Raw genomic sequence first — 26,979 nt, forward strand, 5'->3', positions numbered from 1 at the left:
CACTATCCTTGCAAAATTGCAAATATAACTATTAATGAAAACATGTCAACTTAAAAATTTCCAAGAGAAAAAAAGAGGAAGAGCCTTAACTTTGGCTTAATCCAATGCTTCGTCAGAAAACATACTACCGTATATAAACATAAAAACATCGAAACTCTGATGAATATTTGAACAGTAAAAAAATCCAAAAATGAAGTGCATAGAAACTAATTCAATATCATCAACCATATATTGCAAATACTTCTTTATATAATCAATGACGCTGAATAATTCTATCAATGTACAAAGTCGTTGAAGCATGGTTCATTCTCCTCCCAAAAAGGCCCAAATTTAATTATTGAAGTTGATTCTACTGTGGTAATGCAAAGGTCTACAGTATATCAATTGATATAAATAAAGCAGAATTTTGAATCACTAGACCGAGACTGCAGGAAGCACAGGATACTTATGCAATTCTACACAAAATATCACTCATGTTCCATAAAATGAACCAAAATCCAGAACCTCTACTTTATGTGTTGACAACAATGCTGATATATTCATCCTATATTTCAATATCACAAGAAAAGAATTCAGTACCAGTTTAATGTTTGGTAGGCATATATAAACACTATTTCTGCCCTTAGCCTGAAAACCAATGAGAACGGCTATTTGGGGTCACAATGCTGTGACTTTAAGACAAACTGACAGCGCAATTTGGGCTTTGCTCATTGTTGAAAGCCATACGGTAACCTGTTGTTAATTTCTGTGTCATTTTGTCTTTTGTGGAGAGTTGTCTCTTTTGCAATCATACCACACCTTGTTTATATTCAATCTGAATTTTTTGCTTCTCGAGGGGGATTTGTCTGACTCCCCCGACTTCAGGTGTTCCATGTTAAAAAGAAAAAAAAACAGATAGAAAAGTTATCTTTACTTTTTAATTAATACATTACAACAAGCATGTATGACATAACAATAATTTCCTGATTAATGATTGTATGAGATCAATCTCTATCACAGTTTTGACATATAGTGCTCAATAAACAGCTGCACAGAGAGTGCATGATACCCCCTTATTGTGTATATTGGAAATGCTACAAAAAGAAAATAGGATATATAGAAAAATTTTATCAGAAGCAAATACAATAGCTCGATAGAAAAACATGCACGAGAAAACCCTAGGCATACAAGTCTAGTGTCAATTAAGACTATTACAAGACCCATATCTCTGGTAAGACTGGTATGACAAATCAGAAAATTTTGTTAATCAAACAAGTACATCCATCAACCATACTGGCATTACTGCAAAATATATGAAAATTGACTTAATTCAAACAGTTGATGTCCTTTAATTTTAGAGCAACATCGTCAGGGGGCTTTCTTTGCTTTGTTAATCTTTCGTGAGAATTATTTAAAGCAAAGAAGTAGGTTAGATTAGTGAGGTTTGAGTTATTGTACAAAGTGTTGGCAGGAGGACGGACAGACATTGGTATAATAACTTGTGTCCTAAGGTGTATAAAAATGTAAATGACTCTATTTGTATACAATATCAAAAGGAGGTACATGTAAGTAGTTTTTAAGGCGGAAACAATAAAATATAAGCTCCTCTGGTAGTCATTTTAAAAATATTATTTTTCCTTCAGTTGGTGCTATTTAAGATAGTCATATTGTATTGGATTGTAGTACTTTCCATGTTATAGCTGGGTAAAGTGATACACAATCTCGAAGTGTATACTTGCAGCTACTGTGTAGTGAAAATAATACAGTAGATTTAAAAGTTTGGGAAAATGCACAAAAATGTATCTTACACTATCTATCTTTATATGAAACAGTTATTTAAATACAACTATGGAATTCGACAAGGCTTTCAAATCTCAAAAAAAAAATAATTTTTAAAATGCTACCCGTAATATCTTATATAAATGTTCTTATCGAAGTATTTTTCTGTTAGCCATTTCAAAAATTTGATGTGCATACCTTGATAAAGGCCTGCAACTTAGAAATCAGAAAATTAATTATATACCCTGATAGATAGCAAAATGATCTCCCCTTGACTACTGACCCTTTCCTCATGCATTTGAACTATTATTCTATGTTTCTTTAATCACTCTGTAATGTTAATGTCATGTTGTTATAAATGTTATGCTCTTTATGGGCCCTTTAATTTGGAAAAATAAAAAAATATTGTATTGTATTGTTAAAAGTACTTTCTTTAAATATGTAAAGAAATAAAGTTTGGGCAAAAAAATTTCCCATAAACAATTAATGTATTGACTATTGTTTAGCACCCGAAATATATTTATCATATGATAAAAATGTAAATACACATTCACTGAGTGATGTAAAATATTTAAATGGAAATATATATCAAAATACAATTGAGTATTACAATGAAAGACATATAAATTTTGCCGGGAGATTCAAAACAGTTTCATTTATATCCTTTTCAACTTCTGTCAAGATACAGAAATGCAATTCCAAAGGATATCTATCTCCCCGAGAACCTGTTAGTTATTTTATTTTCTATTATTCAAGACACCTATACATTAATTCTTTATCTCTTCTTTAATATTGTGAAATATTCACATTAACACCAAAGACTCTAAATGCTTTATTAAAATCTATTGAACTTTTAAGAAAAAAGGGATACATATTCTTTTGACTAACATGTGATAAAATAGACAAGTCCAATCTTCAATAATTCTGATTGCTAAGAATCTTTAGGTTTTAAGTTATACCTCTACATGTAAAGTAAAGAATAATGAACCTTTAATGATTCATTAATTTTTACCTACATCTAGAAGAATACATAGGATAAGAAATTACCAATTAAATATATCACAAATGTTCTGCTATTTGTAAAGAGATAAACAGACAATTTGGTGTGACTTGAATCAACTAAAATGATAATCTAACTTAAAAATATAAACTTTTGATTTGTACATCCTGAAATAATAGACTCTCAAAATGATGTGGCCTTATTGTGTCTTGAAACAATGGACTTTCAATTAAAGTTGACAGATACAAAGGAATATAAAAGACTACAAATACATTTGAAAGCACGACATTGTTATAGATTGCACTGAATATAGAACATCTTTTCTGTTGGCTGTTCCTGGAATGGATTTTTTTATTCCCTGTATGATTTAGTCGGACAGATCTTTGTCAAACATGTACTCTCCCAGTCCTGGGCCGACATTCTTTAGTCTGGTCGCATAATCTGACAATATCTTCAGTATTTCCACTTGTTGACTAAGGAAGTGGTCTTCAAGGAAATCTTCAAACTAAAAATAAAAATTTAACTAAATAATTAGTAACTCAAAAACACATTTAAAGAATTCTCCAACTTAACAGAATGGACAACAAAATTCAATATATAGCCTATTAAGTCTATTTTAATTTTTGTATTACATGTGTCACAAGATCTTCTTTCCATTTTTTGTAAATATTTCCATTTTTAGTTTTAAAAAGGCAACAGTATTTTAAATGAATCTTTTGTTGTCAATTTTTTTTAGGAACAACTAAAGCCATGTTAGTTGCTCAGAGGATATACAAATGAATTATATTCCTATGTTTTGTAGTAGTTACACTTTTACAGTATTTATCAGGTATTTGGATTTTGCTCAAAGAGTAACACTTTCCACTGTAAATTGATAAGTGGAGTTAGAATACATATAAAGTTTCTCTCAGAGAGATGATGATGGTTCTTGACAAAATTGAACCAAATATGCTGTTAAAAATGAATTATTACTTCACTTTTTCACTTTCATTCATTATTGAACAAAAAAAAAACTATTTTCTTTTTCTTTAAATCTCATAGCTATAAATGCCCATTTAAGGCTGTTGTGGTACTATTGGTTTTAAGCTCAACATGTTTTACATGTGTGTGAGGATTGCTTCCCTTAGTAAATGTGGTAGATACTAAGACAGCCATAAACTGCTGGGCTTAAGAAGTACTTCTGTAGCTCAGTCAGTATACAGGCTGCTTTGTAACACAGAGGTCCCTGGTTCAAGTCAAGGTGGAGTCAAAGACGATTTGTAAGAAGAATAATGCTCTCTGATTACACATGTATGTTGGCACCTCTAAAGAAATCAATAACAGTAACACCTATATATTAACCACAGCATTTGCAATTTAGCATACATACATGTGCATCACCCTGTGTACAGGAAATCTTGTGCAGAGCCAGAATGGCCTCATTGACCTTTTTCTCCAGACTTATCGATGTCTGCACTGCATCCAAACCAGTTTTCCATTCATCTTTCTCTGGTTTCTACAAAATACAATAAAAAGTTAATCATATTAATTGCTACAGGGTTAAAATTGCTCATTCATAAACAATAAATATCATGCATTCTCTCATAGGCAAGAACATATAGATTTGATTTGATTTTTGGTGTTTTAATGCCACTTTTAAGCACCTATTTTTTGGGCTATTTTGTGGCGGCAAGTTTTTTTGGTGGAGGGAGCCAGAGAGCCCAGAGAAAACAGCTGGCAATCCTAGTCAATAAAGATTAGTGTTGAGAGTACTGACATGAGCTAGGTTCAAATTCACAACCTCAGTGTTGACTGGCTAGTGATTACAGTAGTAACTACTTAAACCACTCAGCCACCGCAAACCATACAAACATTTTCTGTATTACCTACACATTTTGCTGTACAAATTGTCTCCCAATTTCGTTAAATATATACAAGTTGATATATATTTTTATGCCCCATTTATGGGCATTATGTTTTCTGGTCTGTGGCTCTGTCTGTTCGTTCGTTCGTCTGTCTGTCCCGCTTCAGTTTAAAGTTTGTGGTCGAGGTAGTTTTTTGATGAAGTTCAAGTCCAATCAACTTGAAACTTAGTACACATGTTCCCTATGACAAAAAAAAATGTATGATATGATCTTTCTAATTTTAATTCCAAATTAAGAGATTTTCCCCCATTTTCACAGTCCACTGAACATAGAAAATGATAGTGCGGATGGGGCATCCGTGTACAGGGGGCACATTCTTGCTAGTACATTTGTTACCTGACAATTCTGTCATACAATATTTCCTTCCTATGCATGTAACTAGGTAAAAGTGAAAGTTTTGAGTATGGCTAAGCCGCTCATTTCATTTACTTCCTATTTTATTCACTTCTCTTTTAATTTTGTGCTACCTTAACACAGCAATTATTCCTCCCCATTTCGTTAGGTACGGCTTACATATTCAGCAGAATAATAATACCCCATTGATTGATATGGTGTTACCCCCCATTCTGCACTAACATTCTAATTCCCCTTTAATTTTGGTCATACCTGAACATCCTGCAGAACAATTCTTCCTCCTCGTTTATTTTGATAATCCATCAACTTTTCTGCCTCACATCTCTTCTGTTTGGACTGTTTAGCAAAAAAACCATGGAAACCTGGAAGTGCTACATCATCTCTGTCAAAGTAATATGCCTGAAAATACTCATAATCATTAATGTAAATGATGTATTGAAATATGTTTTGGAAAAAACAGAATTCTGAAAATGTCAACTGTATACATCATCATAGACAAATAAAATCAGACATAAAATATACAGTCTAGTCTGTTAATCCCTTGGTTATGTTTGTTAATAAAAATGAAAACTGGATTTTTGTTTTGTGTTTTAATATTTGGAACTCAAGAATTTAAACAGAACTGAATTTTGAAATATTTTTTTCCGTTTGGCAAGGACGTATATTATGTTAGTTATACGTCCTTGCTTTTGGTTTACACAGGAACTTATATATATATATATATACTATCGAAGCCTTGCCACTAATGAATCTGACTCGCAATCTCATTTAAAGTCAGAATTATAGATTTTCATTATTTTTTTTTATGTAAAATAGAATTATCATGTTAGAAATTTTCAAAACTGGATGCAGGAATATGCCAAAGCAAAATTTAATCAATGCATTCCAAGAAGTCACATTTATTTGGTCCTACGTTCAAATTCATATATTTCCCCAGTAAATTAATGTATTTTCAAATGTCAGTGCTGATATTATTAAATGTAAAAGTCAATGATCATTACTAACAATTTAGGGAAAACGGTAGTATTTAATTTTCCCAGCATTAGGTTGGCCTTTTGTGTACTCAAGACAGGGCGTAGGAAGTCAACTTAAGAGCGCTGTGATTGGATGTAAGGGTACAATATATTTTTTATTTATCTATGAATAACTGCAGTGTGTATATTTACAATATAAATTTTGAAACTTATTGAAATATTTTCTAGAGAATTATTCGAAAAGACTTGCAAAATTTCATAAATTTGGTGCAAAATGACGGTGGGCATGGATAACATAAACAAGCTCCGTTGGAAGTTGGTCATGATACTATTTGGCTTTAATTTTTAAAACACAATAATAAAGTACTAACACAACATATAACTGTTTTATTCAGGTTTTTATCTTAAAAAGTGGTAAATTTAGAAAATGTTAACATTGTCGCCTATGGCAGAATAAATAGTACCGTTTTCCCTATACTGAAGATAGCAAGGGAAATCAAAGTCACTCAGACTTGAATTCTGTTATACTATTTTGAAGCTTTTGATTAGTACATTTGATTTTTATCACAAAGAATAGAAATTTTTCACTGAGAACAATACTGTGTTGAGAAAAGTGCTGAGTCATCATATTAGGTCAAATTGATTGGTAATGATATAAAATTTTATTCTAGAATGTCAATATTAACTATATTGTGTAAAATGCACCATATTGTAGTTCTTTTGTATTTGATTTCACCTTTCGCAATGATTTTTTCAATTGGAAACATCAGAATTCAAGTCGCAACAAATATTTTTTACTGAAATGTTTGCCTTTTTTGCTGCGTAATTCACTAATTGTATCATTTGGGTATTTCTGTAAACATAATCTATTAAAATGGGAAACTGTCTGGTTTAGTTTGTACTGTTTATAGAATTAGGCAATATTTGGTCACATTGGAAGCATTTTCAGTGTTAGAATTGTTCATCTAAGAAAAAAGAGGCCCACTTGAGGCTAAATTTACATAGAATTTATACTTTCCTATGTAAAGAATTGTTCACATTCTTGATAATTCAAGCAGCAAATATTTCAAAAGTGCTTCATTTTGTAGTTTCTTTCTTTTATTATATCAGACATAAATAATTTTTCATTTCCTACTGTTTGAAAGGACTTTTGTTGGAAATTAATACTCCCAAGGGACATAATTCAGCTTTTTAATTGATTAATACAGGCAACAAAGGCAACTTTACAGCTGAGTATTTTGCATATTTAATGTTTAAAGTGTCTAATATCTTTGTTTTCATCATCTCAAGACACAATAATAGATTTTATAACAAGCTCTGAAATTTTTAACCACAATATGGCATATACTAAAGCATGGAATGGAGATTAGTATGAAAAATCTTGAATTTGTGCATTTGTTCTAAATCTTTGATAAATTGAATGGAACTGTCCATTTTATCTGTTTAAATGAAACTATTTATCATTCCTTTTAAATAAGATAAGATATGATTGGATACAGGTTGTTTATTAAGGCTTTTCTGAAAGAAGTAGAGAATGAGGTAAACCAGCATGTAGGGGTGGGGACATAAAATGATGTATGTTTCTTTAAGTACTGGGGACATACAAGTATTTATTATAGCCAAGGTTTTCACAATAGCCCAGTATTGCATTAATAATGTCCTAAATTCTTTATATCTTTATGTCACAGTATAGGGAAAACGGTAGTATTTAATTTTCCCAGCATTAGGTTGGCCTTTTGTGTACCCAAGACAGGGCGTAGGAAGTCAACTTAAGAGCGCTGTGATTGGATGTAAGGGTACAATATATTTTTTATTTATCTATGAATAACTGCAGTGTGTATATTTACAATATAAATTTTGAAACTTATTGAAATATTTTCTAGAGAATTATTCGAAGACTTGCAAAATTTCATAAATTTGGTGCAAAATGACGGTGGGCATGGATAACATAAACAAGCTCCGTTGGAAGTTGGTCATGATACTATTTGGCTTTAATTTTTAAAACACAATAATAAAGTACTAACACAACATATAACTGTTTTATTCAGGTTTTTATCTTAAAAAGTGGTAAATTTAGAAAATGTTAACATTGTCGCCTATGGCAGAATAAATAGTACCGTTTTCCCTTTACCTAGTGTAAACTGACAAACAATTCTTCATAACATAAAATAAGTATGACTCTGTACGTCAAGGAGTATTTAGCAACAGCAAAAAAAATTCTAGTGGCCATGGACAAGGTCGTTCCGTGATCCAGTTTTGATATACTTTCTGCATTTTTTAAGAATGTTTATAAATGATATCTCTTTTTTAATTAATTCACTTATCCACTTTTTTCGTCCACAAGTCCAACCTCATAAGTTATAACAATAGTCAATACAAAAAAACTGTACCATTGACTGATAAATATAGGACGCATGCAGTTCGACATTTATCTGCTTGTTAATTCCCGCCTCAGTTTCAGCATGAAAGTTTTGCCTAGGTTGTGTCTGAGACATTTTGGGGACTGTTTACAGCTACGTGATTTCCCTGAAAGACAAATGGCCGGAAGGAAATTAGCTTACCTTACCGCTGAATCTTCTTCCGTCCTTCAGGACAACCTCCAAAGGAGTAGTAGTAATAATCAACCTCCAAGTTTCTTTTTGCGGTCCTTGTAGGAAATTCCTCCCCTTTCTGGAGCACCTCAGATTAACACCAACAGCTAGAAGTTAGAACAAAGAGTGAAGTGGAAAATTTTTTGTAATAGTAAATTTTCCCGTTTTATTAATATTGGAAATTTAGTTTGCGTTCAAGTCTTTCTGCGTTAAAACATCAAGACAGTGTTTTACCGTTAAAACCGATGTTCAGCGGTTAATTGTGGTTACTTTCGTTTTGTTTACTTATAATTGAGGTCAATCCGCATTTTGTATATTTCGTTTATTGAGGTTTCATGGTTGAGTGAATACACATTGTAAACCGATTGCAGGGATGTTGTAAACAATCTTAGAGTTCAGATATTGTTGTTTACACGGATTAAAAATGGATATATCATAAACATGCGTGTCTATGTTTTTAAAAAATGAAGGCATTCAGTGCTTTCCCATTGATTTGGACTTTAATATTGGGTAAGTTATGCATTTTAATACGAAGTTGTTCATGTTGTTACAAAAGTAAACCCAAAACCCTATTCTACGAACAAAGTTATATGAACAGTTCACAATCATATGCATGAGCTTGTAGATTGTAATGATAAAAAATATAGTCAAGTTTCAAATTGTAAATTATCATGTTATGTAGATTATGCCTATACATTGGACATGTACAGTACATGAAATTTAATATAAATTTTTAGTCTACAAATTAGTTTTAGTAGAATCAAGGATTTGTATAGTACTATACAAATCCTTGGTAGAATACAGATATATATATCTAAATCTAGTAAGATTTATAGAACTTTAGACTGTAGACTGCAGTACAGTAGTGAAACGAGGCTGAAACTTGTTAAAGAAGTTGTGGTATTGATTTCTCCAAACAATTTAAAATAGGATGATGGGTAGAAACAATATTGTGTCAACAAATCAGGGAAAAAATTCAGATATATATTATATATTGTGGAAAATATTAAATTTCTGTCAATTAATACCAAAATTTGCTATTACCATTTTCAACCCCTACCCTTGTAAAGTCAAACTGATGCAAACTCATACTAACACAACTTTTACCATTAACGAGTGTCCAATATCCCAACTGCCTTAAAATGTCTATGTTTTTTTTCATATATAAATTGATATTTTATTTGAGTAAAGTACATGGTGTAATGTCCAGAATTAATTTATATGAAATGCATTGAAATTAAAAAAACTTTGCAAGCTTTTTCTTTTGTAAATTGAATACTGGCTGGACATGCAATAAGAAAATTTAGACCAAATTATTATACATGTATTATAGGTATTTTTAAAATGTTCTTTCTTCGCAGGAACACACAGCTTCTTCTTCAAACACAAATCAATACAGCATGTACAGAATTGTTACATGCATGGTCCTAATTTTAAAAAGTAGTATAACTATTTTAGAAACAAAATTTGTTTTAATCTCTACTTATTTTCATTTAATTATTGTGTTCCTTCTTTTATTCATACTTTTTTTTTTTATCGTAGGATGGTATTAATACAGGAGCAAGAACTCATTAAATAAACCAAAAACAATTTGAAATATTTTAGAAATTTTAATTTAATAAAAATACAAAAATAATTTTAAATAAGTGAAAGAATAAAGGTTCAATTACCATTTATTTCATGTGAGTCAAGGACTTCTTGTTTAAATTAATGGTTCTTTCAGAACTCTTTTTACTTTACAAGTTATTTTCGTATGTCTACTAACATGTAATGCGTTTCATACATTACTTTCAGGTTAACAGTGAATTTTAAGTTCCATTACAGATTAGATAAAAAAAATGTATATTCCAAATAATATAATGATTTTTGAAAGTAAAATGTTTGAGTTTTACACAATTTTATTTTAATGTCAGGTTCTTCTGGTACCTTACATGTATGTTCATGAAAAATCATTTGTCATATATTGTATAGTACCATACCTGTAGAGCTCTCAGAAAGAAGTTGTGGAAAGTTGAATATCCACACTGATTGACTCTGTCTCAACATCTAAGGGCAAAGGGAATCGTTGCCTTCAATTCAGATGCCTTATGTAGAAGTTTCCATCTGTCATAAAAATTGTTCATTATTCTTGACTTCATTATCACACTGTTAAATGATCATGAGTGCCTAAAAAATATACACTAGTTTTTATGTCGCATGAATTTCCAACTTATAATGTGTAATAAAATGGGATCCAAGATTCACCTAGTATTGACCCCATTTCATGGATCAGTGATCAAGGTTAAAAGTGTGGTCAAGTCTGTCTCGAATACTAAAGCAACCTGGCAGACAGCTGTATTAGTGCATGGAATGACATATATCAGTCAGACAGGTTTTATTTGACATTGACCTCATTTTCATGGTTCATTGTTCAGTGATTTTGTCTGTTTTAACTCCATGTACTATAACTTGTATAAGCAATATGTTTACTACATTATTAAGCATAAAAGGTTTGTTTGGTATACATTGAGCATCACTTTTTTGGAAAATCCATACTTACATGTAATAATAATATCATTAAATTTTTTTATAAGTAAATCTACTTGACTTTTACTTGTACTTGTTCATGATGTTGTAAAACAACAAACTTTTCCTTGAAATCTTAAAAAAATTCAAGTGGTAGTTTCAAACCATATACATTGTATATATATATATTGTAACTTCAACTACCTTTTTACAAACACAGTTTAAAACACTTGAAGCTCATAAATATCATAAAATTTAATGTAATTTAATTGAATAAAAGTTTTTATCTTTTTTTAGATAAGTTCAACAATAATGATAATTTAAATAACTACTGTTTGGGATATATGCCAGTAAGTTTTTACATTAGAGTGTTGTGTTTTTTGTCAATCGATGGCAGATTGCAGTGGTTATGTAATAAATGCACCTCTTGTGTTTCTGCAGATGTCAAATTTCAACATCAAAAGGGAAACATTTTCTCCATCTGTCACTGAAAATAAACACCAGTAATATAATAATCTGTACAAAAAAGAATGTTGCAGTTTAAAGATTAGGATGTTTGGACAAATTAAACATGTTCTGTTATTTCATGGCATTCATGTATTCTTAGGGAGTTACAATATTAATTTTTGAGAAAAGGTTTCATTTTCACTTGTTTCTTTCCCCTTTCTTTGAAGGACCCCCTTTTCTATCTTGTCTGAGTTTTAATGAATGTTGTTTGATACATGTATCACATACAGTGTATGTAAGTATAATCAGTGGCGGATTTAGGGGGTGTATGTCCCTCCCCCTTTGATTGGAAGATATGTATTTCTTTAGCAAAAATATCTTCTAAAAATATTACCTAACTTTCACTTAATTATGTCCCCTTTCAAAGTTAATTTTATATTAGCCCCTGATAATAGTGATACATGTAGAGGTAATATAACATGTAATTTTAAGTTGCATTTCTAGTTATTTTGATGTTCTTTTGATGTTGATGCTGTACATTTACTGATTTGTTTATTGTACACCTTATTCTTTGACATTATCAGACAATTTCACTTTCATTATTACTTTTAAGTCTTTGTTGGCTCATAAACATATTTGACCTTGAACAGTATTAAGAGAAAATCTCCACTGTTATTTTTGTCATCAGAACTGATATGATATCATTGTTAACTGTATGGAAGAACTGCTGCTCATAAAATCATGACTATTGCAGAGTAATTAATGATCCAAGTCCTGCATCTTTACCTGATAAATGATAATATGTCTATGTAAATCTGTATATTAGTCTATTGTGTATTGGTACCGTAATCTGTAAACATACTTGATTTCCTTGAGGAATGATATGTTGACTGGAATATGATTATTAAGATAACTGCCGTACATGCTTTAAATATCTGTTTGTTGCATTGTTGCTCTCCTGTCAATCTTACTCTCTGTAAACATATCTTTATTGTGTTCTGTGGATCTTGTCCAATATACAACATGTGCAATTCTACTTGTTTCTGATGTCAAAATATTTCTTGTCTACAACAAGTGATTTTTTTTAGGTCAAAATGTAATTATGTATAATTGAAAGATGGCAGGTTATATAACTAAACAAGTACTTAGGTGCATAGCATAGCAAATTGAGAACGAAATAACATCTTTATAATGTTTATAAGGGTCCTTTTGGTTTTCAACTATTAGAACTTGCAAGTAAAAATTGCTAGGACTTGTGAGAAGAAATACCTGCTTTGTGTACAGGGTTGTATACAGGGGGATCCAGACATTTTCAAAAGGGGTTCCCAACCCAGGATAAAGTAGGTTTCCAACCATATGTCCCCATTCAAATGCATTGATTGTCAACAAAAAAGGGAGGTTTCAACCACTGTAACCCTCCCCTGGATCCTCCACTGTGTATACCTACTTGCCTCTTTTCACTAGAATCTTTCAGAAGAGATTTTGTAGGCATGTTTCACCTGAATTCAAACATTTTTAATAAATTTGATATCATGAATATATATATTTGTAATGGATACCGCCTGGGTCATTCACTGCCTAACAAGTTTGACCTTTATAATCTTTAAGATAACATGACATGAAGATATATTTGTACAGATGTTGTATCAATAAAAGAAGGTGTGAAATAAATAAACAAACTGCCAAGTACCAATGACACCTGGAGTACTGGTACAGACATGTTAAAGGAAACGTTGCCCTTACAACAGTACATCTAATTGTTTTTCCAGTATCATTGTTCCCCAAATATACATTTTAGCCAAAAAACTAAATAGACAATTTTATTTCTGGTAACTTAAACACCTGTAGCATAACCAGATTTTGACATATCCAGATAATGAATATTTGTAATATTATTTGATAAATTCTACACAAATGAAGTGTATTTGACACTAATTAAATTCTGGAAGATATTGACATGTTTGGCACAAGAAAGACATATTTAAGTAGTGTTATTTGAGAGGGAATAGCCTTCAAAATGTATGTGTGTTCTCAAATGTCTTCTTGGTTGGTATTGGTGTATGTGTGTAAAAATTTCTGTGAAAAAAAGATAGAAGGTTATTGCATTATAAAAATGTGTCAAAAGTTTTTATGAATCAGTAATCGAAGTTTGACTCAATTTGTAAGTGTATAATATGAATCTGTTTATATACATATATAAATGAGTTAAATTAGACAATCTTTAAATGTGAACTGGCAATGATAAAATTTTCAATTTTTATCAAATTTATCACCAAACTTTTTGAACTGCTGTCCCCGATAACTTTCCTGTACTTGAGATTAAAATATCTAGAAAAGTAACATTATTCAATTCAATGTGATGCGGTTATCAATGGGATGTTGTTTTACAATCAGAATGTATTACATCTCCTTAATATGTTATATATATAGGGAGAAAGCAAAGGTTAAACTCTTTAAATCTCTAGAAGAAATTGAAGCTTATAAAAACACCCAGAGTTACATTAACCATACAACTTTGTGATTCAATTTTAATCTATTCCCACATCTTAATGCTATTTAATTTTAAAATTAAAAGTTTTTTAGTAGAAAAGAGATAGCAATGGAACCTTTACCTTTACAATAACCCTGCCACATGTGATTGACAGGTTTTTTATTTTGCCTCTTTACTGAAAGACAGATTGAAAACCAGTAGGTCTGGCTTATGAACCTGATAAAACCAAGATTGTATTATTATTATTAATGATCCTGTACCTAAAAAGATTCTATCTTCTGTAATAACATGAACTATTTATACTGGTGTACAGATCAACCTTAAAAATCTTTTTTAAGACTTATTATCAGATCATGCATCGATAATAGGTCACAGACTATTATGGTCAAGTTTAGATTTCTTCAAATTTTTATGCCCCACCTACGATAGTAGAGGGGCATTATGTTTTCTGGTCTGTTCCTCTGTTCTTTCGGCTGTCCATTCGTTCGTCGTACCGTTTGTTCGTCCGTCCATGCGTTCATTCGTCCCGCTTCAGGTTAAAGTTTTTGGTCAAGGTAGTTTTTGATGAAGTTGAAATACAATCAACTTGAAACTTAGTACACATGTTCCCTATAATATGATCTTTCTAATTTTAATACCAAATTAAAGTATTGACCCCAATTTCACAGTCCACTGAAGTTGAACATGTAAAATGATAGTGCAAGTGGGGCATCCGTGTATTATGGACACATTCTTGTTATAAGGCTAATATGGTTGAGAGTTCAAAGCTTAAAAATGAATTTTTGCAACTACTCATGGTCATGTTTTTATGTCCCTGCCATCTTTGTCATTCAAATAAATAATGAAATAAAACATTTCCTTTGACATGTTATCACATTAACTTTTTTATTGGAGAATTAAGAAATAATTCATGGAAGCCATAGATTTGTTGGAAATTTACACATGGCCTGGGCCGTGATATTCGAATTTTATCCTGAGTGTAAATTTCCAACAAATCTATGGCTTCCATGAATTATTTCGATTCTAATAGGACAAATACGATCATTAAAAAACTGAAGCGATGATGGGTATACCGTGTGTGTGGCTGTTCTATTTTACCCACTGTTCGACAAATGTAAAACAAATCTAATAAACCTGCATGAATGATTTCTTAACTAACCGCTAGACAAAAAATGTGATTACTTTTTTTACTTCTCAGTAAACCCAACATTTGCAATTTTAAATTTACATTTTTTATCGTAAGCTACCGTCAAATTCACTGTTGACATGTTGTAACCAAGGAGCCGCCATGTTGACTTGCTGAAGTCAGTATATGTGCGAATAATGCAATAGAACAGAAAACAAGCAACACCTACCTCAATATTTTATTCTAATGCAATTGTATCCGAGTTTAGAAGGTAAAAGCAATAGAAAAACCTTCAGCTTTGACGTTTTCATTCGTATGACGTCATGTTTTGAAATGACGTTAATGCGCAAAAATCATTGATGGGATTTCGCGGAATTTTAATTTATTTTGTTTTTGTCCATTTTTCCGTTCTCTAATGTGTAAATTCTTTTTGTTATGCATCAGAATCAGAATAAATGTTCTGTAGGGTTTTATTCAATTGTAATTGTTAACACAGCGAAATCCACAACCGTTTACACATAGGTTACGATACATATGTGGATTTACGTGGGAGGCATATTTAAACAGCCATTTGTGTACATCTTGGAGTCTGCGCTAAGTATAGATATATCGAGAATTTTATCACGGTGTTGTTTACAAAGCGAAAGAAGCACGTCATATTAGAATATTCAATAAATTACTGATAAATTAATTCTAATGAACATGTGACATTTATTGTTAGTCCTAATAATTAAAAGCAATCATCAAAGTCACAGTACTGCAGGTTTGTGAAAGGAGTTCTTCTTTCATGACATTTCATGGTCAACAAAAGTTAGAAATTGCAAGTCACATTCACCAATATGATTCTAACAACAGGTTGTCAAATGTTACCTGGGTTAGTACAAGTTTATTGTCAGTCCATATGATAATTATAACCCACTTGAAAGGACTTTATGAAGCATAGCCCTTTTATTAGGGGTTAATTAAGACCACTTTTTTCTCTGATGTTGAGTATGAACCTTTTAAATAGCCACGGTTCATTAATTTTCATGTGATCTTGTTCATCTGCATGAATTGTTACTTTAAAAGGACATTTTTTATGAGTTTTCATCAGTTGTACCATTGTATTCTACATGTAGTTTGTTTTTTTGTATTGGAATGGTTTTTTTTAATTGTTTAAATACTGTACTTTTTTAACTGCTATGCCTTATTATAAAAATGGCTTCAAATGATTATCTGAAATACGATACTGAAAATCCAAAATTTTAACAACGTTTTATCATTGGAAATTGCAACAGGATATAGGGACATGCATATAATTTTGATTGTATGCAGTTTTACTCATTGTTGAAGGTGATTTTTAGTTGTAAATTTCTGTGTCATTTGGTCACTTGTGTAGATGGATCTCATTGATAATAATACCACATCTTTAAATTTTTATGTAGCATTTCCTGAAATACCATTAGCTATTCTCTCATTTTGTCCATTCTTCATCAATCACAATAATATTAAATGCATGCAAAATTTTAAAATATATGTATATACAGTGTATCAAATTTCCTCGTATATATATTCCTAACAAATTTTATAGTACCATAAACTTGTGTCAAAAATATTTTAGACCGTATGATAATACTTTTTTTTTAAGTAGAAAAAAACATAAGAAAATATGGTGGGTTGATTTGTGTTGCATTGTGACCACATCATGGTGGGTTGATTTGTGTTGCATTGTGACCACATCATGGTGGGTAGATTTGTGTTACGCTTGCATTGTGACCACATCATGGTGGGTTGATTTGTGTTACCCTTGCATTGTGACCACATCATGGTGGGTTGATTTGTGTTACCCTTGCATTGTGACCACATCATGTTTGGTAGATTTGTGTTACCCTTGCATTGTGACCACATCATGGTGGGTTGATTTGTGTTACCCTTGCATTGTGACCACATCATGTTGGGTAGATTTGTGTAACGCTTGCATTGTGACCACATCATGGTGGGTTGATTTGTGTTACCCTTGCATTGTGACCACATCATGTTGGGTAGATTTGTGTTACCCTTGCATTGTGACCACATCATGTTGGGTAGATTTGTGTTACCCTTGCATTGTGACCACATCATGTTGGGTAGATTTGTGTTACGCTTGCATTGTGACCACATCATGTTGGGTAGATTTGTGTTACCCTTGCATTGTGACCACATCATGTTGGATAGATTTGTGTTACCCTTGCATTGTGACCACATCATGTTGGGTAGATTTGTGTTACGCTTGCATTGTGACCACATCATGTTGGGTAGATTTGTGTTACCCTTGCATTGTGACCACATCATGTTGGGTAGATTTGTGTTACCCTTGCATTGTGACCACATCATGTTGGGTAGATTTGTGTTACGCTTGCATTGTGACCACATCATGTTGGGTAGATTTGTGTTACGCTTGCATTGTGACCACATCATGGTGGGTAGATTTGTGTTACGCTTGCATTGTGACCACATCATGGTGGGTAGATTTGTGTTATGCTTGCATTGTGACCACATCATGGTGGGTAGATTTGTGTTACGCTTGCATTGTGACCACATCATGTTGGGTAGATTTGTGTTACCCTTGCATTGTGACCACATCATGTTGGGTAGATTTGTGTTACGCTTGCATTGTGACCACATCATGTTGGGTAGATTTGTGTTACCCTTGCATTGTGACCACATCATGGTGGGTTGATTTGTGTTACCCTTGCATTGTGACCACATCATGTTGGGTAGATTTGTGTAACGCTTGCATTGTGACCACATCATGGTGGGTTGATTTGTGTTACCCTTGCATTGTGACCACATCATGTTGGGTAGATTTGTGTTACGCTTGCATTGTGACCACATCATGTTGGGTAGATTTGTTACGCTTTCATTGTGACCACATCATGTTGGGTAGATTTGTGTTACGCTTGCATTGTGACTACATCATGTTGGGTAGATTTGTGTTACGCTTGCATTGTGACTACATCATGTTGGGTAGATTTGTGTTACGCTTGCATTGTGACTACATCATGTTGGGTAGCAATTCTAAGCACAGGAACAAATAATGAAATCAAGGAATTTCTCATTCTGACCTTTTCCATTCAAAATTAAGTTAAACCTACATATAACCATGTAACTTACACCATGAAATGTAATTGGATTTCGGCATTTGTTGTGATTTATCACAAGATTAGGTTGGGTTGCTGAAAGAATCTCTCCTAAATTATTGAAACAACTACTCTTAAATTAATGCAACAACTCCTCTTAAAGTATTAAATGCTCTCACTTTGCATTAACAATATGGTGTAAATTAGACCTGGGACATAATATATTGACTAGTATAATAGTCCCAGATGGGGCTAACCTCTTCATGCAAATAAAATGTTTACATGTATGATTGAAGCCAACCAGCACATGATTACAATATAACTACATGTTCATAGACTTAGCACAGACTTGTTCTTAATAAGATCTTAAGACTTATTATTTCATAGATAAAATGTATACATCAATCAAATTAAGTTTTCTCTTCATATTTCTGTATTTAGCTTTTGACTTATGTTGACTGCAATTTAAAAGATGTTGCTAAAGCCGACCATCAAAGTAAAAAGTTATGTAATTAGAAGTTCAATGTTTACATTTGTAAATTGAAGTCATTGACTTAAAAGTTTAGAAGGCATTATACAAGCTTTTTAAGTAGAAAAATATTTATTTTGCGGTGACAGTGAAGTGAATGCTATCGTTGAAGTATTTGTGACACAACCATTAACATTAAGATTACAGAAACGTAGTTTGCTCTAACACAGTACTTAGTAGAAAGTGAAATCAGGGTTAATACTTGTAAATGCAAACCTTGCTGGACTTTAAAAACTCATTAAGCTACACTGACATAAATTTTATTTAAATTTCAATTTGAGTTCAATTTGTTGTAAGAATCAATGTATGTTTTTTTTTTTTTGTGTGATAAATGCAGATTTGTGATTTTATCCTTGAACACTGTGATCGTAACCTGGTATCAAGTCTAAATCAAACTTTTGTGGTGGATTTTAAACGTAGAAAATGTCACTGGATTGACACAAGCCATTAAACATAATTTGAATGACATGTTGTTCTGCAACCAACAATCGTAAGATGTTCTTACTAAGCCCTTTTAACCCCGTTGGTTTTATAATTCCTTTGTATCCTAGAAGGATCAATCTCAGATTGACCGCCAGATTGACAGAGATGACCTTGTTGATCTTAAAGGTCAATCAGTATTATATTTCTGCCAAATGTAATCTACGTTAGAATGTATGTGATTTTTAGTTTGTTGTCATGTTTGTCAAAGGTTTACCCCCTTATGTAAACAGAATTAATGGTCCATTAGGTTGTACAGTAGTAGTTGTAAATACCTATATAAAAGTAAGGAGTTCCTACCGATGTTAAAAATGTAAGGAAATTAAAGTCTTTACAATTACTATATTTTTGTATGCCCTATCCTGTCTCTGCTACTGACACTGTACATACAATTTGTCCATTTAATTACTATACTATATGGATTTGGTTTATGATAATTTCTCCAAGACTTGTAATGGCAAATAAAGGATCTACAATTTTTCAAGAAGGTGATTTATGCATTAAATGATTAAAAAAAAAAAGAGAGAGAGAGCACACACAATGACCATATTCCACAAAAATAATGTGTAACAGCAACTTATAATTATGTATTCCACTACTGTATTACTATAAAAAAGAAGATGTGGTATGATTGCCAATGAGACAACTCTCAACAAAAGACCAAAATGGCACATAAATTAAGTCTGTCAACTCTGATGTTGTGTGTTTGAACCTGTCTAGTGGCACTAGGTGCACTTGACTCCAAGGTAAATTGAATTGACAAAGGATTGTCAGCTTTCCTGCCAAGATTGGTGATTTTCTTGGAGCACTAAAGCTTCCTTCACTAAAAAAAAAATGACCACCTCAAATTAGCCCATAGTGTTGAAAGTGGTGTTACACACCAATCAATTAATCAATCAACCAATTCTTCATCACAAGCTTCACAATATAGCTTGTAAGTCATGCTTATTACTAACTTTGACACTGAATTGTGGCATTCGTTGAGCAGACAAGTTAAGTTACGTAGAAAATATTTGATATAGAGTAAAGATGCTGTGTTGTTCAAAATATAGCGTTTAAAAGTACAATTGTACTAGTATGATTACCCTTAAGCTTTTAGAATTGAAGTACATGTATGGGGTCAAAAAATCTGTTAACTAAGAAAAGCTTCTGTTGATTAAACTTTGATTAAACTTTCCACTTAGATAGTTTTTTTCAATTTTACATGATTGTAGTTCAAGTTGTTTTACAGCTAAACCATTTAACTTCAGCATCTTTGTGTAAAACTGCATGAAAAAATTACAAAGCAATATTTTATTACTGTAAATTTAGAAATGAATGCGTGCATTTTTTATTGTGAATTTAATTTTTGCAATACATGTATTAAGAAAAAATCCTGTTAAATTCACATTAGAATATCAAAATGAAAGTTTAAATTATTGCGATTTACAAAAAATGTTAGCCTGTCACATTTTTCTCAATAATAAAAGCATTGCAATAATTTATGAAGTTACAACTTGTTAAGTTCAGTACAATTTACTGTTAGAGATTTGAATCCTGCCAAATTATCTTGTTTCCAAAAAAAAATTTTGTGCTCAATCAAATCTGTAAATATTGAAGATTTAAAGTAATATAGTATATGCATATTATTGTTACTATCAAATGATTTGACATAAGTGGGTAAAGCATGTTATTATAATTTCTTTGTTTTGCTTTTGTGAGACTTGCATATAATCATATTACAAAGCCTGCTTGTTATGTTGAAATAGGTTTAAAAAAAATGAGTTTGTTCTACGCATAGCACATATCCAAGGAGATTTCACTTGTCTTTTTCGGAAATTTAACAATCTATGGCAAATGTAGTAACTAAAACCAGATGTGTAAAAATGAACTATAGACATTGAATTTTTGTTTTCAGGACTAAAGATTCCTGAACCAGAAACCAAAAGCTCCTGTACGTGTCCTGATCATTTCTTTTCCTGTGGGAATTGTATATGTATTCCTAAGAAATGGGTCTGTGACGGAGACAATGATTGCTCCAATAATCAGGATGAAAAACATTGTGGTAAGTTTCCATGGTTACTTTAATAGCTGTCAAGGTGATGTTGACCGTGATCTTTTCAGTTGCTTTTATGATAGCTAGTCTGCCAGCTACCATGATGGAAATGGTAAAAAGGTGGAAGAAAAATATATAGCCACAAAATTTTGCTTTTCCTCAAAAAAGAAATTCCGAAAATAAAAGTTTATCTTTGCAGGTAATATTAAGTTTAAATTCCTAATGCATTACAAATTAACATTTTCCTTTTAAATTCTTTATATATTATTTAGAAAAGTTGCATTAGATAATTATTATATTTATATAAACACTCAAGATTGACAATCGGGTAAATCAATTATTGAATGTTTTAATGTCTTATAGTGTCATCATAACGGTCGTCTGCATTTTGACAGAAGACAGAGCTATTATTGCTATATTAAGAAATTTTCCATTCATTGACGAATAATTTCATTTCTCAGCACAGCTGAACAAGAGTGATATGAAAAATTATAGCTAGAAACTAAGGGTGCATATGCTGTTGTCAATGAAATAAATAACATTGTCATAGGTAAAATAGCAATAAGCAGATTATCATAGGTCATCTCGACTCAATTGCTGTACCAGCTCAAGTGTTAAAAATCTCGTTATAATGATCAAGGATAATCTACTTTATCTTCCCAATTTTGAGTCTACATTAATTTCGTAAAGGTGCAAAAATGAAGATTGCTGTATGCAACACTAATGTGCAGTATTCTGCCTTTTCATATCTTGAATTGTATAAATACATATCTGAAATTTTTCAGTATTTTTCATTGAGAAATTGCGCTGCAGGAATAAAGAATACAGTGGCAGAAATATGTTTTTTGAAAGTAATAAAAAGTGGAATATATTTATTAAAAGTAGTAGTGTGGGGACATTGACATATATATGATACATGTATATATTCGGGACTTAAACAAAAATAGTTTCTGTGTATAGGTATTGTACATAATACATTTATTATAACTGAAAGAAAAGCTTCCCATGGCATAGTGACATTTTAAATTATGATTAAATAATAATTGATAACATATATTTTCTGTCAGTGTAGAAATGATTTTAGAATAACTATTTGTAAAATGGGTCAGTTTTCTGAGGATCTATGAGGGTTGCCAATATATTTTTCTCTGTAACAGTAGTAGAAAATTTAGTGAGGATTCTTGTTAAACAATGTGCCATTAGATAACAAAAAGGGAATGTACCCTTTATAAGAAATTTGGTACTATGGTGGAGAAACAATGACCTAGCTTCTTGATATTTTTCTATTTAGGCGGAATATTTATGTCATATAACATGATATAATGCTGTAATGTTTGGATGAGAGAAATGGTATTTTCACCAATTTTCTGCATATTGAGATTTTCATTTTTCTGGCAGTGTATTCATGGTTATTGTCATTAGGGAATTCTATGTGCCAGGGAATTTACTAACGGCTTTGGAAATTTGTTAACCTTTCAATCAGTATTTTTGGCAAGTACCCCTTGTAAGCATGATACATTTGTATAAAATTCTGTAAATATTCAGGTTAAATATACATGCAAAAAAGGATTATAATTTATTGCCATTTGACATTAAAGTTTCAAGAAAAAAGGGATAAACAGGATATTTTAGATGTAAAATTACTGATCTGAAGACCCAGACACTATAAAACTTTTTAATTTTTTCAAAGATTAAAATTTCTGCTAAAATCTTTGGTTATGATTAATGTTATTTTACATCAAATGTTGAGCAAATTTAGATTAAAATTGTATGCAATAAATGTAGGATAATTTAGGTGTCTCATAAAAAAAAATGAATAGCTGTATCTATCAAACCCATTAATCAAATATAACTGGCACCTAGTAAAAAGTTAAGCTCTACACCATCATGCATGGCAAGGGACCAATCAATCTCAACAAGAGAACTGTGATTAGGAACCTGAGAAATCATGTATATTCTGGACAGAGCTAAAGGATATAAATCTACATGTACTGTCAAAGAGTTTTACATTGTCAATCAAACATCTGTGTTAAAATGAAGGTTCTTTATCAACATTTTTGACTTTTTCTGCTCCAACTTTTTTGATACCAGGATCAAGGTCCTTTGTGATGTCAAACACTTTAGAACTAAGTTCCTTTTATAAATACCTTTTAGAATTTGGCATGGTTTTCAGGCAGATCCTTTGGAGAATTTCCCAGACTTACTATTGACCTATGTCAAAGTAATATCTAACAGAATACTGAAGTGTCTATCTTTGATCTACCCTTTTCCTTGGGAAATATTTGCATCAGTTTGTCTGCTGTTATAATAGTCTGCTAAACATCAGCACTCAGTCCTGTAAATAAACTGTCAACAAATTTATTGCTTTCAAGATGAAGTAGCTATTCATTAATTTTGTGTAAAGTTTTCTTGTTAAAAGATTCTTGATTATACCACCACTTAATCAGCATCAATAAAAGACACATATCTGTTGAAAGGAAAATGTTAGTGCAGAAAAGAGTGTTTGTCAGAACTTTTCTTTGATTCAGATACTGCATACAACAAGGTATACACTTCCTGCAGATGTAATACTGGCATTATAATAAGTATGATAAGTTCTAAGATGAAATATTTAGAAATAACCATACTTTGTTTCAAAAATGAATTTAGTTTATTCAATTCTTGCTACTTTCTATTACAGATTTTATTATATGTTTACTTACTATATAACAAAAGAGAAAACAGTTCAATTAAACATCATCAAATTCATACCACTTAACAAGGTGAACCTTGGAAATCTTTTAGTAGCCCATAGATTGGCAAGGGACCATTGGTCTGTGGACCCCCACTAGTTTTATGTTGTATATATTTACATACATTCTGCTATAGAATACTATAGTGTACATAACTTAACTCTGCATGAGAGTTTAATTGCATTGACTTGTCTTTAACTTCGATACATCAGATTAGTTAGGTTAACACTATATCATATAAAACTTTTTGATGAGCTTTCTGTGGGGGATTAACTCTCAGTCAGTATGACTACTGTACCAAGCTCAAAACAAATTTCAAAACATATAGTTTGACAAATAATCTGTTTATAATTACGAACACTATGAAAAAATCGACTGAATTGCTTAATCATGTTGTAAATAAAGTCACATGGCTTTCTGAAAGCCAAATATTGGTAGTGGTAGACTTAAAGTCTTCCGACAGAGTCGGTCAGGTGTCAATCATTCAAAAGAATTGTCATTCATACTTTTTCTTATCATTGAATAATGTGATATTTAGTGGCACAGAGATAATATATACTTCACCTGTAGGTTGACATGATCTTTTGATGTCATATTAATCAGGTGTTATCAGGTGTAAAAAATACAAAAATTATACAAGTCAATATCAATCCAGATATCACATTATTAGCATGTGCATTTTTTGCTGCATATTTTAGATAATATTACTAAATATTTTGTTTACATTGCATTATTCAGTCTTTTATCTAAAGGTTTTATTTCATAAGATATTGTTTAAACTGTCAAAATTACAGACTAGGTAACGATAGTCGATATCTTACTTATAAAAACTTGTCATTAAAATGTATATCCATACTTTTATGAAAATTTGACTTTATAATTATTTTATATTTTATTGAATTATGGTATGTTACATATTCAGTTTCTATACAAATGTATTAGGTCTCTTAAAATCAACAAAATATACAAAACTATCTAATCTTTCATTGTCAGTGAAAATTACAATAATGTATTGCAAATGTCTGTGATATTAAAACTACTGTAATAGTAAGATGGTTAATATTAAATGGTCAATGTCCGTTTCTGTATAAATTTTCATTCATAAGTAGATATAGGAAGATGTGATATGAGTGCAAATGAGACAACTCTCAATCCAAGTCACAATTTATAAACGTAAACCATTATAGGTCAAGGTATGGTCTTCAACACAGAGCCTTGACTCACACTGAACAGCAAGTATAAAGGGCCCCAAAATAATTACTGGTGTAAAACCATTCAAATTGGAAAACCAATGGTCTGGTCTAATCTATTTTAAAAAAGCAAGAAACGAGAATAACTCATGAACCACTTCAACAAACAACAACTTTTGAACATCAGATTCCTGACTTAGGACAGCTAGGTGCAAACAATATATATATTTTTATTCATTACACATGTTAGATGCAACTTAGAGACATACATTCAGTTAATAATCCTTCGACTTGTATTCCAGCAGATTAAATTACCACTGAAGGAGTGAGAAGACACTCAGGAGGTTACCTTTCTGTTTTCCCTATTTCTTTTACATTTGATTTTTGCATGCTAGGTATCTGTACATTAGAACAATTTGAAATGTTAGGTATTAAGAACTGAATTGGTGAGTTGAAAGTTGTAATGCATTTTTTGCTTACCCATGTCTCTAGGTAAGTCTATCACATAGATTAAAATTCATAACCAACTTGTCAAATAGTTTGCAAAATGTAAATTTTACCAAGATATTGAGTTTCAAGGGGTATTGCATTTCTTGTGTAAGACTGTAAGTCACAAATCGTGGCTACGGTATTTTGGGTCATTTTAGCTTGGTTGTTTCTGTGTATGGATTGAAGTTTCATTAAGTTTTCTTAGAATTTATATATTGATATGGAGAAAATAATGACTTTGTAAATCATTTTTAGAGTGTTCTACTAAAACAGTCATTTCTACATTCATGTTCATATGATTTATAATATTATTACTGCTATCTTTTACATAAAAACCAAGTGTAATTAACAGACGGTCATATGTTGCCAATTATTACAAATCATATTCATATTATACAAGAAAAAAAATATCTACTTTATGTGTATCAGGATGAAGAAAAAAGTTAGTAAATCAAACGAAAACTATTATTCTTTTGGCAAAATCTCTGTCTGCTTTCAGGAGAATGTAAATACAAATCTTGATCCTTATGACTAGCCCACTTTGAGGTCCCCTTTTTATAAGACCGCAAAAATTGAAAATTTTTTGGTCGTATATTGGTATGATGTTGGCGTCGTCGTCTGCGTCGTCGTCCGAATACTTTTAGTTTCCACACTCTAATTTTAGTAAAAGTGAATAGAAATCTATGAAATTTTAACACAAGGTTTATGATCACAAAAGGAAGGTTGGGATTGATTTTGGGAGTTTTGGTCCCAATATTTTAGGAATTAGGGGCCAAAAAGGGCCCAAATAAGCATTTTCTTGGTTTTCGCACTATAACTTTAGTTTAAGTAAATAGAAATCTATGAAATTTTAACACAAGGTTCATTAGACCACATTCATTCTGTGTCAGAAACCTATGCTGTGTCAACTATTTAATTTTAGATTTAAATAAGTTTGAAGAAGAAATCTTTAATTGATTTGTAAAATCTTGACATTTGTTTTGTGTAAAAAACCCATATAATGTCAAAAATTTGATAACAATCCAAATTCAGAGCTGTATCACGCTTGAATGTTTTGTCCATACTTGCCCCAACTGTTCAGGGTTTGACCTCTGCGGTCGTATAAAGCTGCGCCCTGCGGAGCACCTGGTTGTTCCCTCCTAATATGACTAATTAGGGCCCCGCCCTACAGTGATCAGTCTGTCCGTCCGTCCGTCCGTAACACTTTGTGTCCGCTCCATATCTAGAGAACCATTGATTTCATACTTTATACTGTACATGTTTATTAACCACCACC

The 26,979-nt window shown here is 31.5% G+C and overlaps 2 protein-coding genes across 2 annotated transcripts in view; one reads left to right on the forward strand and one right to left on the reverse strand.

The window, feature by feature from the left end:
- Positions 1-897: 897 nt before the first annotated feature.
- LOC143082308 (soma ferritin-like) lies at positions 898-8,541 on the reverse strand. The gene is made up of 4 exons (XM_076257940.1): positions 8,381-8,541; positions 5,269-5,415; positions 4,128-4,253; positions 898-3,263 (listed from the first exon to the last, which is right to left on the reverse strand). The coding sequence occupies exons 1-4, from the start codon at positions 8,483-8,485 to the stop codon at positions 3,126-3,128; spliced, it is 516 nt and encodes a 171-aa protein (XP_076114055.1). The 5' UTR covers positions 8,486-8,541; the 3' UTR covers positions 898-3,125.
- A 332-nt stretch (positions 8,542-8,873) lies between these two features.
- The window catches only part of LOC143082307 (low-density lipoprotein receptor-related protein 4-like), a 59,415-nt gene continuing 41,309 nt past the window's right edge, over positions 8,874-26,979 (forward strand). Inside the window, exons 1-2 of the mRNA XM_076257938.1 lie at positions 8,874-9,091; positions 21,155-21,301. Of these exons, the coding sequence (XP_076114053.1) occupies positions 9,046-9,091; positions 21,155-21,301 (193 nt within the window). The 5' untranslated portion in view covers positions 8,874-9,045. The remainder of the gene's footprint in view (positions 9,092-21,154; positions 21,302-26,979) is intronic.

Source organism: Mytilus galloprovincialis, chromosome 7 (genome assembly GCF_965363235.1).
Source record: "Mytilus galloprovincialis chromosome 7, xbMytGall1.hap1.1, whole genome shotgun sequence".
Classification (NCBI taxonomy): Eukaryota; Metazoa; Mollusca; class Bivalvia; order Mytilida; family Mytilidae; genus Mytilus; species Mytilus galloprovincialis.